At 40.4% G+C, this 18,052-nt stretch overlaps 2 protein-coding genes across 12 annotated transcripts in view; one reads left to right on the top strand and one right to left on the bottom strand.

Moving 5' to 3' along the window:
* The window catches only part of MS4A6A (membrane spanning 4-domains A6A), a 269,396-nt gene that overhangs the window by 206,656 nt on the left and 44,688 nt on the right, over positions 1-18,052 (bottom strand). For 5 of the 10 annotated variants that reach the window (XM_078341120.1, XM_078341123.1, XM_078341127.1 and 2 more), the window contains 3 exons: positions 15,866-15,942; positions 6,821-6,938; positions 5,963-6,009 (listed from right to left, as the gene is read on the bottom strand). The gene's annotated coding sequence lies outside the window, so the exon portion shown is untranslated. The remainder of the gene's footprint in view (positions 1-5,962; positions 6,010-6,820; positions 6,939-15,865; positions 15,943-18,052) is intronic. The other 5 variants (XM_078341121.1, XM_078341119.1, XM_078341118.1 and 2 more) reach the window with 1 other exon arrangement.
* Positions 2,624-17,162, top strand: MS4A1 (membrane spanning 4-domains A1). 2 transcript variants are annotated; one of them, XM_078339120.1, is made up of 7 exons: positions 2,624-2,719; positions 9,262-9,436; positions 9,883-10,002; positions 11,167-11,223; positions 13,069-13,305; positions 14,080-14,181; positions 15,386-17,162. In XM_078339120.1, the coding sequence occupies exons 2-7, from the start codon at positions 9,278-9,280 to the stop codon at positions 15,596-15,598; spliced, it is 888 nt and encodes a 295-aa protein (XP_078195246.1). In that variant the 5' UTR covers positions 2,624-2,719; positions 9,262-9,277; the 3' UTR covers positions 15,599-17,162. The 2 variants fall into 2 exon arrangements, with proteins under 2 accessions (XP_078195246.1, NP_001244174.1); NM_001257245.1 differs by lacking the exon at positions 2,624-2,719 and having other exon boundaries at positions 9,203-9,436; positions 15,386-15,645.

Below are 18,052 nucleotides of genomic sequence, written 5' to 3' on the forward strand. Positions count from 1 at the left end.
GCTTTGCAACTTGGGGCTGCCTTCCTCCAATTCCTGAACTTTAGTTTCCACAATTATAAAACAGAATCAATATTATATGTGTTTTAAGACTTTTTTGTGGACAATTCTTCACATATATGCAATTATTTAACTAATATTACCTTCCTAGCTGTTCCAAACTTGAAGTAGTCTCCCAGAACAGAAAGATGATTCTATAAACTATAAATTTCTTAAGTACTTGAATTTACATTTTCCTTAGCATGAATTATAAGTGCAACAATGGGATTTTCTGACCTGTAACCAAGTTCTATCTGCAATTAGATCTTTAGCTTCTCCTCTGAGGAACCCTATATCTCCCTTACCAATTCTCTGACCCCAAAACCCTCCAATAGCAGATAATTCTGGGTGCCAGGGCCTTGCTGAGCAGTTGGGAACATGGCATAATGTTACTTCCTAATATTGGAGAGCCTGGTGATGATCACCTGGGTGAAAGAAAGAGCCAAACAGAATCACTCTTTCTCAGCACTGACAAGGACACAGTAATAATAAAAACTGACCCTGTTTTCGAGGGACAAGGAGACAATGGCTAAGTAAGGCAAGGACACAAATGATGATGTAGCTATAGTTTTCATAAAAGAGGGTGAGGATTAAGAAAAACCTGGAGTGCTAGGACATGCAGGGAATGAAAAGGAAATTCACATTAGGAAAATACTGACTAAATATAAGTTGGCATACTTTTATGCAGACTGTAAGAAAGAGATTGTCTTTTGGAAGCAAGGCCACTAGACAATAAAAATAGGCTTAATTCAAAGATAAATATTTTTAGTATGTTATCAACCTAATAAAATATTCTCAAACCTTGGGGGGAGGGTGATGGTGATACATCAAATAAGATGCTATTGACAAATCCAAATTGTAGTGGGAATTTCAACACACTCCAGCACTAAAATGTTGATCATGCAAAATCACCAAAGACAAGGTAAACATTTATGTATTTATACAAATTCAAATTCAAGTTTATTTGGGAAGAATCATATACAGAGCCACCTAAGTTATCTTGTTGGCCACAAAGTAGCAAAGAGCCTGAGACTGAGGGGAAAAACAGGGCTCAAACAGAGAAAAGGACGCAGAGACCAGGTTGTGCAGCCACAACTCAAGCCCCTTGGCTCCCATACATTTGCCAAGTCCTGACTCTGTTCCCACGTCCACTAAAACAAAGGTGCATGCCTCTAACCACCTCATCATCCTGGACTCAAACCTCATCCACAATCATCCACAGCTCAGGCCCTAGGTGATGGCCGTCCCATTGCCAACCATTCAAGCATTTCAGCAGATATGTGTAGACCCTCAATTAGAATGTTAAATGGATGCTGGATCTTCTATCCCCACTATTCTATACTCTACAGCATTTCTGAGAGGCGACTCCATGGCTTTTACTTGAATATTCTTGAAGACAGTAAATTCTGTATTCGAATGGTAGCCAGTTCTTCTAATGAACCACTCCAATGGTTACAGAAAAAAAGTGGCATATTTTTTGATATCACAGCACAATCAGCCTCCCCAGAATGACTTCTACCCAGTGGATCTAACTGTTTGGTTCCAAATTGTCTTAAATTAAAAAAGAGAGACCGAAAGACAAAGAGAGGAGAGAAGAAAGAGAGAGAGACAGAATGAACCTCGAATTAGGCAACAGAGATGCCTGCCATATTTCATCCTTTTAGATTAAATGAACAAATAGTTACCTAACTACAGCTCCGAGTCTAAAAATATAAAGCAATGAACAAGAAAATTAAAATGTAATTAAAAATCCAACATATGAACATAAAAGTTAAATACTGTAGGGGGAGGAAGATGACAATATCTGTGGGCAAAACTTTGATTCACTTCCCAAATATCTGGACTTTTCTGATACTGCCACTTTCTTCCATTTCCCCACTCGATCTTGTACTGGGCTTCATGACCCTGAAGCTCCAGACTAGTCTAAAAAGAGAGGGACACAAGGGAAGCTAGACAGATGGTAGAAAAAGGTGGGTTCAGAGGTAAAAGTGCTATTTCAATTTATATCTCCAAATATAAAGGCTAATTCTTTCTCTGAGTGGCTGGGTACATGTTCTATGGCACTAAAGTATATTTTTGGGCCATTTCTGCTAAATCTGACACAAGATACAGACATGGTTCATTAGAAATCTGAGTGTGAGCAAATGAGGACACTATTTGGAGACCCCTAAGTACAGTGCTCCCTAGTGTACAGGCTCCATGATTCTTGAATCTCTGCATGGATGCCCCCTCCCCACCTACTCAGCCCTGAAAGTGAAGCAAGAAGGTAAAAGTCAGTGCTAACAGCCCATCTTTGGCCAACTTCTAGACGCTTTCTTGTCCTTAGGGACCCACCATCCACACCTGCTTATAGGGTGGGGGCTGCAGAAGTTATCTAATTAAGGTAGCATGAACCAGGCCAGGCAGTCCCCTGGGGTCTTTTTCAAGAAGTGAAACCTGGTAAGGCAGAAACTTTTTTTGTACCTCCTTCAACTTCGGTAAAGTGTTAAACCAAAGTAATTGGAGCGAAGCTCAAGGTCGCAGAAGCCACTGATTTCCTGTCACCTGGTATCTATCAGCAATTTTATCCCCAGGCCTGGACTATCTCACTCACCCTCCCAGTGTGCTTGAGATAGCAGCACCCTCTGAACTCCGCCACTAGCATCCAAATCAGCCCTTGAGACTTGAGGCCTTGGAGACGCAGGTAAGGAATCAATTTGCTTTCCTTAAATGACTTAAAGGAGGTGATGGATAAGGTATAGAATGGTTTTGAAGACTGGAGGTTCTTGGTTTTAATTCTAGAGTTTCCCTAGTCAGACTTCCTAATAGTTCTATGACTTAAGGAGGGGTGATTATATCAAGCCTTGCTGCCCACTCACTCCTCTAACCACTCTCCCTCTCTACAATTACCCTATGCAGTCAACTGTGAATCATTCCACAAAAGTAGTAGATTGTAACATATAGATTAAATCACGGTTTCTAAACTGCTGGAGGTCTTCCACTTACAAGCCATATAGCTTGGGCAAATTGCTAAATCTCTAAAGCCTTAGCCTTCTCATCTGTAAAATGGGGGCAATGGTAATACCCATTGCATTACGAAAATTATAACTAAAATCCAGAATCCCTTAGGCCTTCCCAATACCAAACGAGAAAACAATCAGCGATAGCCATAATGAAAAAAAACTCGATTTCTCTTCCCTTAAATGCTTTTGTCTACATCAAATGTAAATAACCTAGATGTATAGGTGGCTTTACAGGCTCACATTTTCTGGAAGAGATTTGTGGACACCAAGTTGAGCACAAAATCCTTCTTCAAATCTATCACATTGGAAACAAAGAGTGAGAGGGGGCACTGGAGACTGGAGATGGGAGGGAGCTCTAACAAAAGAAAAGGATTAATTTTAATCATGTCATTACTGTTTCCTAAACCCACTATATAAGTGATTCCCTTTCCCTGTTTCCCATATAATGGCTTAATCTCACGGAGAATCTGGTGGGAAGAAAATTTCAATCCAGCATTGTGAGCATTCGTGTGTGTGTGCATGTGTGTGTGTCTGTGTGTGTGTGTGTTTCCTGTTGGTTTGTTAATTTTTTAGTGGAGAGGAGGTTTTGCCAGGTTGGCCAGCCTGGTCTCGAACTCCCAACCTCAGGTGATCTGCCTGCCTCAGCTTCCCAAATTGCTGGGATTACTGGCATAAGCCACCACACCTGGCCATGGTAAGCATTTGTAAACCTGCCCTGAGGAAGTAGCTTGATGTTCAGTTTAACATTACCGAGCTCATAGTACATAGAAAACAGGTTCCTTATGCAAGTCTAGTAGAATGCAGGATTCTCTGAAGAAAGTAGTTGGTGTCTAGCAAGGAAAGCAAAGAGCTGGGAGCTCTGAAGAATTCCTTGCAATCAGGCTAGGAGAACAGGAATGCCCTCAGTGATATGCATATCTAACAAGAATCAGACTGAAAGTAAAGAGAGAGGGAGAAGGAGCACTTCAAAGTTGAGAGGATTCAGGGAAGAAGGTAGAGGACATGTCTAAACCAGTGGCTCTGATGGGAATGGTGGGATATGAGCTTGGAAAATCAGACAGGGCTGAATTCCAAAGGCCTTGAGGGGTCAGATGGAGGGTTTCTCCAGTAGGCAATGACAAGCCAGCAAAGGAGTTTAAGCTCAGGAAGAGCGTCACTCAAAGTAGTGATCAGGAGCTTGACGTAGCAACCTTGTGGACAATGGATTAGAAAAGAAAAAGGCTGAAGGCAGAAAAGCAAAAGTTGTGTGCTAAATCATGAGTGGAAATGAGAAACTCACAGGTAACACTGGATATAGAAAAAAGACCCACGTGCAATATGCGTTGCAGAGGTAGAAATGGCATGACTTGACCACTGACGGACCAATAGCCAAGATGAAGATGGACTGAGAGATGATGGAGCTAATGTGAAATGTGGTCCCAACTATCTAAGCCTGGGTGGCAGGAAAAACAAATAAAACAATCTGAAGGAACGAGGCCTGAGAAAAGACCACTGACTTCACAGCACAGTCCTCAAAGAACAGTTTCGGTCCAGTGACCGGCGGAAACTAGTTGCAAAGCATTGAAGAGTGAGTGGGTGGTGAGGAGGTGGGAGGGAGAGAGTGGGTAGCAGCTTTGAAGAAGCTGTGGTGAAGAAAAAGGGAACCTGGGCAGTGGCTAAGGACATTGCTAGATTAAAAGGACAGGGCTTTGGGATTCAGGGACACTGCCGTACGTTTTAGTCATAAAAGGAGTATTTAGCACCGTATCAATTGCAAATCATCTCATTTTCCTAAAATGATACTTTGAAATGGGGAAGGCAACTATTATCGTAAACTTAAACCACAAGAGGAGCAAGCAAGAGAGCTGGGACGAATTCTGTCTGCTACATATTGTCAGAAATTGAGAGACTGAAAGTGCAAAGAAGAAATAATTTCTCGGAAGGGCTAACAGCTTGGTGGACTGAGAAGGGCTGAAAAGCACAGAGGGAAGGGAAGTAACAGCATTCTTCCTCAGAGATAAGTGCACAGGAGGCCATGGTACTAGTGGACATGAAAGTCTGTTCACACCAAAACCCATAGAGGCTGTGAGATTCTTCTTCAGTGGATGCACATGAATACAAGGGTGCCTTTAAAAATAATAAAAACAATATTTGCAGGAGTTAGTTTGAGTAATTAAATGGGGTACTGAGTGATAACCTGAGTCCTGATTTTAATATCCATTCTGATTTTGGCACCAGCAAATGTAAAATCTTATTGTCATCATATTTTGGTGAATGTGGTCCATAACTCCTACTAATCTACCAACTAATCTTCGAGCATAACTGTGCATTGGGCACTAAGTCACTGTGAACAATTTATTTTAATGATAACGCAAAACTGTGTGAATCTACAATTTCCATAGGAGTATGTGGGCTAGTTTTATGCATTTATAAATTCTCATGAAATGAAAGGTTTTCATCAGAACTAAATATATACATATCAGATATATATATATATGACAGCGATAGTTTCTATAAAAAATAAAAAATAGAGAAAACACTCATGTTTTTGTTTATAAACTATTTCATACAAATATTTAAGGCTTGTAGAAATATAGTTGCCATCATGAGATACCATTTTAACAGAGAAATAAAATGTCTCACACACACACACACGCGCACACACACACACACACACACACACACACACACACCTCATAGTCATTCTTGCCATTAGTCATAACAGGCACAGCCCAGATAGAATTGGCTTACAGAAAAGGTTTCTCTCACCAATAATATAGACACAGCTTTAATCAAGCAGTTGATGAATAAAATGAAATTAAAGCAGTGGCAGTCCAATCATCTCCTTCAGTTCAAACAATTATGACCTTTGCATTTTAGTTATCTTCACTAAAATTACCCCTCTGGAATGGAGTATAGTGACTCCCAGTTCATTCTATACTTACCATAGGACCTTGGGAAAAATAACCTCTCTGAACTTCCATTTCCACATCTGCAAAAAGTAGTCAAAATGCCTACTTAGGAAGGTGTTGAGTGAATTGGCAATACCATATACAAGATCCCTAGTATATAGTAGTTTCTCTGTAAACAACTATAATTACCTGGACTCACCTATGGTACAGCAGAAAAAGCATCAACATCAGAGACATGGTGACTGCCTTCTAACTTGGCTTTGTTGCTAAGTGTGAGGTCTTTACCAAGGCAGGTTCTAAACCCAGACTGCAGTTTCCTCATTTGTTAAATGAACAGAATGGTTTCTGAGGTTTGCACTAGCTCTAGAAATTCTACCTAGTGAACAGAATCAGTCTACAAATTCTTTAGTGAACTATATTAAAATATTTCTTTTTGTTAGCAGTCTTGCAGGGTGGCTTGTGGTACAAAGCAGATCCCCAGGACCGTGTGACAGCTGTCTGTCTAGGTCAGGGGCAAAATCAAGTGAGAAACAACCAAAGTTTCTTGTTGTCCCTCTAGCCCATGCCCCAAACAGATAATAATTTTCAATTAATTTATAGTTATTCAAATAGTGCATATATTGGAAGGAGTTCCTAAGGGAAAGGCTGAATTCCTGTTTCTCACAGTAGACAAAGCAGCCTGATACCCTGGATTCCTCATTTGAGCAATTCAAGTCTTCATCTTAAATCTTTGCTGGCTAGGCATGGTGGCTCACAGCTATAATCCTAACACTTTGGGAGGTGGAGGCGGGCAGATTGCTTGAGTCCAGGAGTTCAAGACCAGCCTGGGAAACATGGCAAGACTCCATCTATACAGAAAATATAAAAATTATCTGGTGTTGTGGCACTTGCCTGTGGTCCCCACTACTCCAGAGGCTGAGGCAGAAGGATCACCTGAGTCCAGGAGGTGGAGGCTGCAGTGAGCTGTGATCATGCCACTGCACTGCAGCCTGGGTGACAGAGCGAGACCCTATAATGGAAACAAACAAATAAATAAATATTTACTAATTATCTAATTTGGAATAAGTAACCTAACTTTTCCATGCCCTTGTTTCCCCTTCTATCAAACAGAGGTGATGGTTGACCCCTTCCCTATCCTATAAGGCTCAGATGAGATGCCATGTGTAAAAGTTACTTCTAACTCTAAAGTAGGTATAAATGTGAGTAACTACTAGCTGCCTGTTTTACAGCACACCTGCAGCCACTCAGCTCTGATCTACTTCAGCCTGTGGTCTAATGGCTGGGATGTGGCACTGGCTTCAGTAAGATATGTGACTTGGATAAACAATCTTGATTTCTAAGACATCTTACATGACTTACAATCAATAAAGACAAGACCAAAGGTGTGTCCCCAAAAGAGGGATTTTCAGATTCCAGGAAAGACCTGATAGAGTCCACATAAGTTGGTAACTAAGGAAACCCAAGATGAAGACTGAACAGGATCTTAAAATGTCTGCTGAGGCGGGTGGATCATGAGGTCAAGAGATCGAGACCATCCTGGTCAACATGGTGAAACCACGTCTCTACTAAAAATACAAAAATTAGCTGGGCATGATGGCACATGCCTGTAGTCCCAGCTACTTGGGAGGCTGAGGCAGGAGAATTGCTTGAACCCAAGAGGCAGAGGTTGTGGTGAGCCAAGATCACGCCATTGCACTCCAGCCTGGGTAACAAGAGCGAAACTTGGTCTCAAAAAAATAGTCTGAACTGGAAAGGACCTTATTCATTGCCTTCTCACTTCAGAAATGAATAAATCATGACAACTGATAAATACTCTCCGTTTGTAATAGGTACAATTACATATGTTAACTTATTTATGTCTTACAGCATCTCAGAGAGGGGTCCTGTTCTTCACAGAAGGATAAAATAGAAATGAATGCTCAGTAAGATACAAAGAAGAACAAGAATAGCAACAAAAATAACTAATCCAACATGGGTTCCTTGCATACATTTCTTTTTTCAGTAATATTTGTTAAGAAGTAACTAAATTCAAGAATTATTTTAGATACTGAAAAAGAGAGAACAAAATCTTTACTTTGATGGAGCTTTCATTCTGCGGGGAAAGATAGACAATAGGCATGTAAATAAATAAGAAGGTAATTTCCCACAGTGATCAATGCCATGAAGCAAATAAAATAGGATTTTGTAAAAAAAAAAAAAAGAGCAAATAGGAGTATATGTTATAGACTGAGGGTTCAGGGTAACTTCTCTAGGAGCTGACATTTGGGCTACACCTGAACAGAAAGACACTAGCCGTGCACAGACCATGATGAGCCCAGTTAAATGTTATAGCAGCCCATGAGAATTATTGTTCCCACTTTACAGTTGAACCCAAGGCTCAGAGAATTTAAAGAACTTGCCCAACATCTCAGAGCAAATAGAGGAATCGCTATTTAAACCTAGGCAATCTGACTCAGGAGGCCACAATCTTACCACATTAGAAAGATTTAGACAGCCCTTTTTTTTTTTTTTTGAGATGGAGTCTCGCTCTGTTGCCCGGACTGGAATGCGGTGGCACAATCTCAGCTCACACTGCAACCTCTGCCTCCTGGGTTCAAGCGATTCTCCTGCCTTAGCCTCCTGAGTAGCTGGGATCACAGGTGTGCACCAACAAGCCTGGCTAATTTTGGTATTTTTACTAGAGACAGGTTTTCACCATATTAGGCAGGCTGGTCTTGAACTCATGACCTCAGGTGGTCCACCTGCCTCAGCCTCGCAAAGTGCTGGGATTACAGGCATGAGCCACCGTGCCCAGACGAGAGAGCCTTCTTGATGTGACTTGCACAAGGTGGTAGAGTTAGAAACAGAGGGAGGCCTGGAATCGACCCCTCCTGCTTCTACATATTGTCCTCACGATACCCTGTAGTGTTGCCTCTAGCCCATCATAATGGACAAAGGCAGATAAGCAGAAGGACAAGTCCACAGAAAATACATTTTCCAATATTAAAGCACAAGGAAGCATCCAGGAATAAGAAACGAAGAGGACATGCAGTCATATATGCAAGGTGTTTTCTATGAAGACAAAGTATACCCCAAACCCAGTTGCCAAGAACACTGGCAGGGACTCCTGGGTCCATATATGTTCTTGCCTAAGGCAACCCCTCCACACCCTTTCTCAGAACTCAGCAGTAGGCCTTGCCTCAGATCTGAGGTCCCACAGAAGAGGCCATGTCTACCCTCAATGACACTCATGGAGGAAATGCTGAGAGAAGCATTCAGCTGCATGACACAAGGTAGAATTGCCAAAAATCTTGTTCTTGCTTTCCTCACTTTGCTATTTGTTTTATTTTTAGGAGTTTTGAGAGCAAAATGACAACACCCAGAAATTCAGTAAATGGGACTTTCCCAGCAGAGCCAATGAAAGGCCCTATTGCTACGCAACCTGGTCCAAAACCAATCCTCAGGAGGATGTCTTCACTGGTGGGCCCCACGCAAAGCTTCTTCTTGAGGGAATCTAAGGTTTTGGGGGTAAGTCAGTTGCCTTCAATGCCCTATGTCATAGGGATTCTCTGGCCAACAAAAGCGGATACTTTAGGCCACATACAGAATTCAATCCAACTTGAAGAACTGGGATCCAACTTGATGTGTTCTTTATGTCTAACACAGTGGGCCAAATCAGGGTTGCATCAGAGGAGTTATCACCTGGATCACCTCTGGTTTTGGGGCATGTATATTTAGAGGTCTCCAATCCAAGTCCATTTCCAGAATCCCAGGCATACCTGCTCCCTGGAAATGTCACTTGTAGTTGAGGAAACAGATTCAAACAAGAAAAATACAAACTTCTTGGCACCTCCACTGGTTCCTTTAGGTATTCCTCATGGCTCCAAGTCAGGAGCCAGGGCTTCCAACCTTGCCTTTCCCTGATAGCAGTGATGCTTTCAGCTCATCCATCACTGCCTTTCTTCTTTCCCCAGGCTGTCCAGATTATGAATGGGCTCTTCCACATTGCCCTTGGTGGTCTTCTGATGATCCCAGCAGGGGTGTATGCACCTATCTGTGTGACTGTGTGGTACCCTCTCTGGGGAGGCATTATGGTGAGTAAAAGAATGGCAGTCATTTAGGAAATGGTGCAAACAACAATATTAAAAGTCTCCACAGGGAGATGCCAGATTACTTCTGTGTTGAGGGAAATATATGAGTAGGAAATATTATCGGGTTAAAGTAATTAAGAAGAGAGGTTGGCCAAATTGAGTATAAATCCCACCATGGTTGAGAGTCAGTGGTCCTGTTTCATGTGAATTCAGGAAAAGAGGCTCTGCAAGGATCTCACAGGGACTGTCCAAAGCAAGAACTCTCCAGAGGCAGTTCTGGTGGGCAGGGTGGCACTAAACATTTGGACTAGATAGCAAGATGTTTTGGAAAGCAAGAGGGAGCAGGAGCATCCACTCCCTCCCATCTACTCCTTCTTCCCTACAATTCTGTTTAGTTACTGTGGTACCTGGTGAAATCTGTCCCATCCCAAATTGATCTCATTTTGTTTATCAGCAGAGCAGCGCTCTTTTGGCTGTTTTATGTACATGCTTTCCAAATCTGTAACCCTGTCTAGGTGCGGCACATAGGACAGTGATGTATATTTCCCCATGACACTTTTCATGGTTGCCACTATAAAGATAAGTCCAGGATTAAAATGTTCCAGACAAGTAGAGACGGGTTAGAACAAGTTTCCTCCATTCTACAACCTGAACGTGAGAAAAGGAAGATGAGCAATAATCATCATCACTTCCTGTAATAGCCCATGTTTTAATGGAGTGCCTGTGCCATTCAGGTCAACTATTGCCTTCTGTATCAATTCACCCTTCAGAGGGCATCAGAGTCATCTAAGTCACTGTGAACCCAAAGAGCAGCTCCACAAATTAAAAACAAAGAAAAACTAAAAATACAACTTTTAAGTTCATGGTGTGAGTATTAACTGATCAGGAAATATTTGAGTTCTGTCTCTGGTCTTACTATATTCCTAGTCACAGCTCCCCAGATGATGGAGTAAAAGGCATGAATTGAGTGTTATTGAGCCTGAATAAAGGAGAAATATGACTGCCAAATAATGAATGAACCTGATAAAAATGGGTGGATTGCTGTGTGAAAGTTGCTGAAAGTACAGGCTTCTGACCAGTTTTCAATGTTAAAAGGTGGCCTCCCTCTCTCTTCTTTCTCCTGCTTTGCCCACCTCCTCTCCAACTCCCCCACTTCTCTTTTTACAGTATATTATTTCTGGATCACTCCTGGCAGCAACGGAGAAAAACTCCAGGAAGAGTTTGGCAAGTAACCATATGTCCTTCTTTCCCATGTGGCATAGCAGTACCTATTTTCTTGGTCAAAAACTGAGAGGCTTAAAGAGCCAAGGTGACACAGACTCTAAGCCCATAAAGCAAAGACCCTCCATGATGTTACTGTGATTTTATTCATGAAAAACTTACAAGTGAGGTAGGTCTATCTGAAGGATGTTCATGGAAACAGAACTAAAAGCAGATCCATGAAAACTGTACCTACAGTCTTATGTTAAATGCTGTGTGAAAATAATAGACCTCTCTGAAAGCCCTACAATTTCTCCCAGACCACTATTTAGGAAAATTATCTGATCGATGTCATGATTGATTCAAATTCTAGCTATTTTTGGGGTGTAACATTGAACAAGTCAGTTTACCTCTGAGTTTTCACCTATAAAGCAAGAGTAACAGTCCTTGCTACCATATGACCTCACAATGGAAAAGAAATGCAGTAGTGTGTGTGATGGTGCTTCAGAGGCTATAAGGTGCTACACTGTGTCTTGCCCATAAAACCCCTGGGGACTCATCTACATCCAGAAGAAACTGGCCTACAGAGCTGCCGATACCGTATGGATGAAAAGGGCTTACCAGCAAGTTTGCTCCCCAAAAAATCCTCCCCCAACACTGTCTCTTACTTACTAAACTGAGTCACTTTCATAATCAATGAGGGAATGCGTGGATTGAGGTGGTTCCTCTCTTAAAGTGGTCTGACAAACTCAGTTTTTGGGGAAAAAATTATTTGTAAAAATCAAATTATTCTCCTAATACAGCCAGACCTACTGACTTGCCACGTGTAGGCCATAGAGCCAGGAACGAAATATGTGTAGCATAAAATAATAATCAATAATCCCATACCATTATGGTACTTGTCGATATAATTTCCTGTTTCAACCTTTTATTGTCCCTGTAAGGAAAAACATCCATGCTGATATTCTCTTACCTATGTTACTCAAAGACATCAGCCCTAATTGTATTTTGTAAGACGATGGACTGGGGCTGATTGCAGCCTACGTCAGCAGGGAGTAGGTGTTGTTACTGTTGTTGCTTCTGCTTTTTATTTCCATGCATTTGATAGTACAGATCTACAGGGTTCTATCTGAACCTTCCCAACCTGTACTTCACAACCATCCCACTCAAGTGTGATACGAGAACCTTCTTCTCCCTCTTCCCTCTACCTATGTATGAAGGAAGATAACAAACTGGATCATATGTCTTCACCTGTTCCACAAATATTTATTGAATGCCTACTAGGATGGTGGCAGAGGTAGTGAAGGAAGTGCAAGGATACAAGATACAGAATCAAGGGTTACTCCTAGAATTTTTGCTTTTAGAAAATGAATGTATGGTAATGGCATAAAATGATTTTATTGGGCCGGGTGCGGTGGCTCACGCCTGTCATCCCAGCACTTTGGGAGGCTGAGGCGGGTGGATCATGAGGTCAAGAGATCGAGACCATCCTGGTCAACATGGTGAAACCCCGTTTCTACTCAAAATACAAAAAAAATTAGCTGGACGTGGTGGCGTGTGCCTGTAATCCCAGCTACTCAGGAGGCTTAGGCAGGAGAATTGCCTGAACCCAGGAGGCGGAGGTTGCGGTGAGCCGAGATGGTGTCATTGCAGTCCAGTCTGGGTAACAAGAGCGAAACTCTGTCTCAAAAAAAAAAAGGGGGGGTTTTATTTTATAGGGACAAAGAGGCTAAAAACAACTGAGAGAACTTAGTATACTTAGTTGCAGTTGCTTCGTGAGTCAGGGGAGTGGCATCTGGAATTCCTTCCCAGATTATGTTTTCCAAAGGAAAATCAAACCTAATTAACAAATCTGTGTCTCCATTTCAGGTCAAAGGAAAAATGATAATGAATTCATTGAGCCTCTTTGCTGCCATTGCTGGAATGATTCTTTCAATCATGGACATACTTAATATTAAACTTTCCCATTTTTTAAAAATGGAGAGTCTGAATCTTATTAGAGCTTACACACCAACTATTAACATATACAACTGTGAACCAGTTACTCCCTCTGAGAAAAACTCTCCGTCTACGCAATACTGTTACAGCATACAAACTCTGTTCTTGGTAAGTGTTCTCAGGAAGTGTGAAATTGGATTTCTTTCCAGGGAGGAAGGATGACTTGCTTATTATGAGAAGTAACTCTGGATCCAGACCACCTGAGTTTCCTAGCTACTGCCATGACACTCTGCCTCAATTTCTTCAATGGTAAAATGAGGATGGCAACACTATTTATCTAACAGGATTGTTCCGAGGAATAAGTCAGTTAATATATTACAAAGCATTCAGAACAGTGCCTGGTACACAGAAGTGCTATACAGGCATTGGCTTTAACTTTAGTCATTGTCGACATCATTAATGGCATTAATATCTGTCATTATTTTGATTAAGTAAGATTAGCATAGAAGAAATACCTAAGATATTATGAATATCGTTTGCCCAAGGACTTCTAAATGTAGAGTTTGAAGGAGACCAAAAAAAAATGCATTTCCCAAGGATAAAGAGGTCTCCTTGGCATGATGCCACACCACCTAAGGCTGAATACAATTGAATTTGAGACTCATCTTTCCTATATAGAATGAATTCTTCAGCTGATTATTTATACCTTATCTTCTATCAGCAATACACATTAACCATCTGTCGTGTGCAGAAAGTTGTGCTAAGAGTTAGGGTTATAAGGATGCTGTCTCCCGTTCTAGCAGTTCTCACAGCTGGTCATTACTTGTCTAAAGCATTGATCTCTGAATCATTCAATTATAGTCAACAATAACTTACCCAACACCAGTAATGTTCTTTGTGCCATTATTACATTTTCACCCTCATTCTTCTGTTGTTTTTCAGGGGATTTTGTCAGTGATGCTGATCTTTGCCTTCTTCCAGGAGCTTGTAATAGCTGGTATTGTTGAGAATGAGTGGAAAAGAATGTGCTCCAGACCCAAATCTGTAAGAAGTAGCCCCTCTGGCCACAACCTTCCTCTAGAAAATCCACCTCCACAAAAGATCATTTATGGAGAATGTAATCTGATGAGACTTTGAAACTAGGAGCTTGATTTTTTTAAAAAATGGTCTTGGTATATTTCTGGAAAGCAAACAATATCAATAGTATGGAAAGATGCCTTGAAATTTGAAATAAGTCTGTAGTTAGAGCCTACAGTTCTACATTCTACATTTTTGTTTGTTTGTTTTGAGATGGAGTCTCACTCTGTCATCCAGGCTGGAGTGCAAGGGCGCAATCTTGGCTCACTGCAACTTCCACCTCCAAGGTTCAAGCAATTCTCTCACCTCAGCCTCCTGAGTAGCTGGAATTACAGTCACCTGCCATCATACCTGGCTAATTTTTATATTTTTGTAGAGACAGGGTTTCACCATGTTGGTCAGGCTGGTCTTGAACTCCTGACCTCAGGTGATCCTCCTGCCTGGGCCACCCAAAGTGCTGGGATTACAGGCATGAGCCACCATGCCCGGCTTCTGTGTGTCTTCTTACTAACCGTCCCGCTGCTTGACTTCAGGCTTCCATCTTGATTTCATGATTCCATATTTAATGTGTAAAAGCAAAATGACTGAAGGTTGAAGGCTGACTAAAGCCACTAGTTCTTTTATTTCATTTTTCAGTATTCCCCTTCCCTCTTTTTCACCTAATTCCTCTTCCAAAACAATAAGTTAAAGGGGCTCCACAAATGGGAAATAAAAAGATACCAATAATACATCTATTACTAACTGCTTCAGAACCAGACTGTTAGATTAATAGAATTTAGAAATCATCACTAATTCCTTCATTTTGCATTTAAAGAAAAATAAGATCAAAGAGAGAAAATTATTCTCCCAGAGTTATAATCACTAAAGGCAAATCAGAACTAAAATCTAAACTCCTCTATTACTGCAGTGTTCTTTTCCCAACACCATGTGATCATTCCAGGCACTGTGGTACATGTCTACTGCCCTTGAAGATTTACTCAGACTTGAGTTTTAATAAGTGACTTGATGAGGATTTATGCACCCAAGAAATGAATCCTGGCATTTAAAGGCATATAATGAATTGCATAAGTAGCATAAAAACCAGGAGGTGGTTGATAAATGTTTGTAGGGATTGTTGACGAAGGTGCCAATGGTAAAAGGTATGAATACTTTGTTTAATTTTGTGTTCTAGAACATAGTTCTCCTGTCAGCTGAAGAAAAAAAAGAACAGGCCATTGAAATAAAAGAAGTGGTTGAGCTAACTGAAACATCTTCCCAACCAAAGAATGAAGAAGACATTGAAATTATTCCAATCCAAGAGGAAGAAGAAGAAATGGAAACAAACTTTCCAGAACCTCCCCAAGATCAGGAATCCTCACCAGTAGAAAACGACAGCTCTCCTTAAATGATTTCTTCTGTTTTGTTCCCTTTTTTAAACATTAGTGTTCATAGCTTCCAAGAGACTTGCTGACTTTCATTTCTTGAGATACTCTGCACGTACCCTCCACTTCTCCATCTGGCCTTTGCATGGAGTGCCCATAGCTCCTTCTCTTTTACATTCAGAGAAAGCAGCCATTGTCGCAGCTTGCATTGTCATAATTATTCTTTTGTGCAACTTGCTTACATTGAAGAAAGGCAGTATGAGTGCTTCAGAATGTGATTTCCTACTAACCTGTTCCTTGGATAGGTTTTTCAGTAGTAGATTTTTTTTTTCCATTTTCTCCATCAGCAACCACGGAGACTCTGCACCTGATAGAAAGGATATATGACTGCTCCTTTATCCCTAAACTATCTTTTCTTTCCCACATCTACATGTTTGGTAGACTCCCTTTTGCATCGTTTTAAGGACAATAAAAAATAACAATAATTAGGAACAATACAGAACCTATGCAATCTAGCTTTCTATGAGGCTGACACCGTGGCACATTCTTAGAGTCACCACACCCCGTGAGAGAAGCTCTAAATGGCCAATACTCACCTGTTTTTTGTAAAAACAACGTAGCTTATGTGTGGACATGTTTCTGCCTTAACTTTTCCTAACTCCCACTCTAGGCTATTGATTGCATGTCTACCTTTTTTAGCCTTTATGCAAGAAAAGAAAAAAATGACCATAGAAAATGCCACAATGAGGTACCCAAATCTCAAATAATAATCAACACTTAGTTGTATTTATAATTTCCAGATGACAACATATTTCATGAAATAACTTCTTTTGATGTTCCATGATCAAGAAGGAATATCTATTTTACAAGTAATTCAAAGAGGTAAAATAACTGTAAACAAGAAAAGGTAACTTGTCAACAGTCACAACTGGTAATTATGAGAGCCTTGTTTCCTAACCAGGTCTTCTTATTCAAATAAGATGTGACGTTTGAAATAACCGAATTGTCTCTTCAATGTCTGCATAAACTGTGAGAGCTAAGTCAACAGGTTTTATCAAGAACTTAGTCTGACCAGCACTAAACAAGCACTAAGAGACACAGAGAATCAAATCAGATTTTGCCCATGGGGAGAAAAAGGCTGAGACTTTCACCACATTTGGAAAACTACTTGCATCATAAATATATAATTAACTGGTAGTTTGTATAAAGCAGGCACTACATGCTATAGACATTCTCAGAATATCATACTTGGAAACAATGTAATTAAAATACCAAATCTGAGGCAATAGCTGCCCTACTTTTCAATTCATATATACCTTACCTAGTACCTTTCCTAGAAATAATGTTAACCTGGGGTGAAGTCATTATAATCCATAGTCTATTATTTGGGCATTTGCTACATGATGAGTGCTGCCAGATTGTGGCCAGTAAAGAGACAATGTAATTTTCACTCCCTATGATATTTCTGTATTTTTAGAGACTGCTAGTGGAAGATATTCCCTATAATTAGAAAAAAATGAGACAGAACATTTCTGCTATGTAAAGTTCTCAAATTCATTCTAAATTAATAAAACTATCTTTGTATTCTTTTCTGCAACAGTTGATTCCAACATGGGTGTTTCTCTATTTTTCTTTACTCTTGGAACATTAGACCATGGGAGACTCTGACAGCCTTGAGTTCATATTTACATAACCCCAATCTAGGTTTGAAATGTGAGGTGTCAGTTCACTGAATATTCATGTCTATGCATTTTTACACATGTTCCCAAAGAAAATGTTCATGGGATAGGTCATTGATAATAGATTCCTCACTCCCAGAACTCCAGGCAATGACTGGAATATATATGGCAGGTGATTTTGCCTGGAACTAGAGAAGAAGGAAGAGGGCATGGTAGGAGTAGGCTTGAGAAAAAAATGAAAATCAGAAAACTTTTGAAAAATACAAGGTCTTATTTCTACCTTATTTTTTCTCCACTTCTGAAATATGTATGAGGATTCCTCTCCAAACCCATGGTTTCTCTATGAATTTTGAGTCATTTGTATGACCTGAAAATAATTAGTTTTTGCTGTCCTCACATAACTTCTTATAATAGGAGACACCTTTACTGTCTATTATTAAAGAAGAATGAAAATGCCTATGATCTTTTCCCTGATTACCCCTTTGCAATATAGAATCAAATAATAGCATTGGCCAATAGTAAACATGCTTTGCTCAGAAGTGGAAGATACATTCTCTAGCCTCAGTTTTTCCTCTCAATTTGTATTTTTGTAAAAAAAAATGTTATATCCACAAAGGAAATAAACTTAAAAAAAACAATTGCACTCATTGACTAGGAGGCTGACATAACTTCTTTTCATTTTCTTCTGGTTTTCTTATACTCTTTCTTTATAATAAGGTGATAAATCATCCCAGTTTGTCTAAGTCTGAGGGATTTCTTGGGATACAGGATTTTCAATGTTAAAACTAAGGTAGTCCC

This window comes from Callithrix jacchus, chromosome 10 (genome assembly GCF_049354715.1).
Source record: "Callithrix jacchus isolate 240 chromosome 10, calJac240_pri, whole genome shotgun sequence".
Lineage (NCBI taxonomy): Eukaryota > Metazoa > Chordata > Mammalia > Primates > Cebidae > Callithrix > Callithrix jacchus.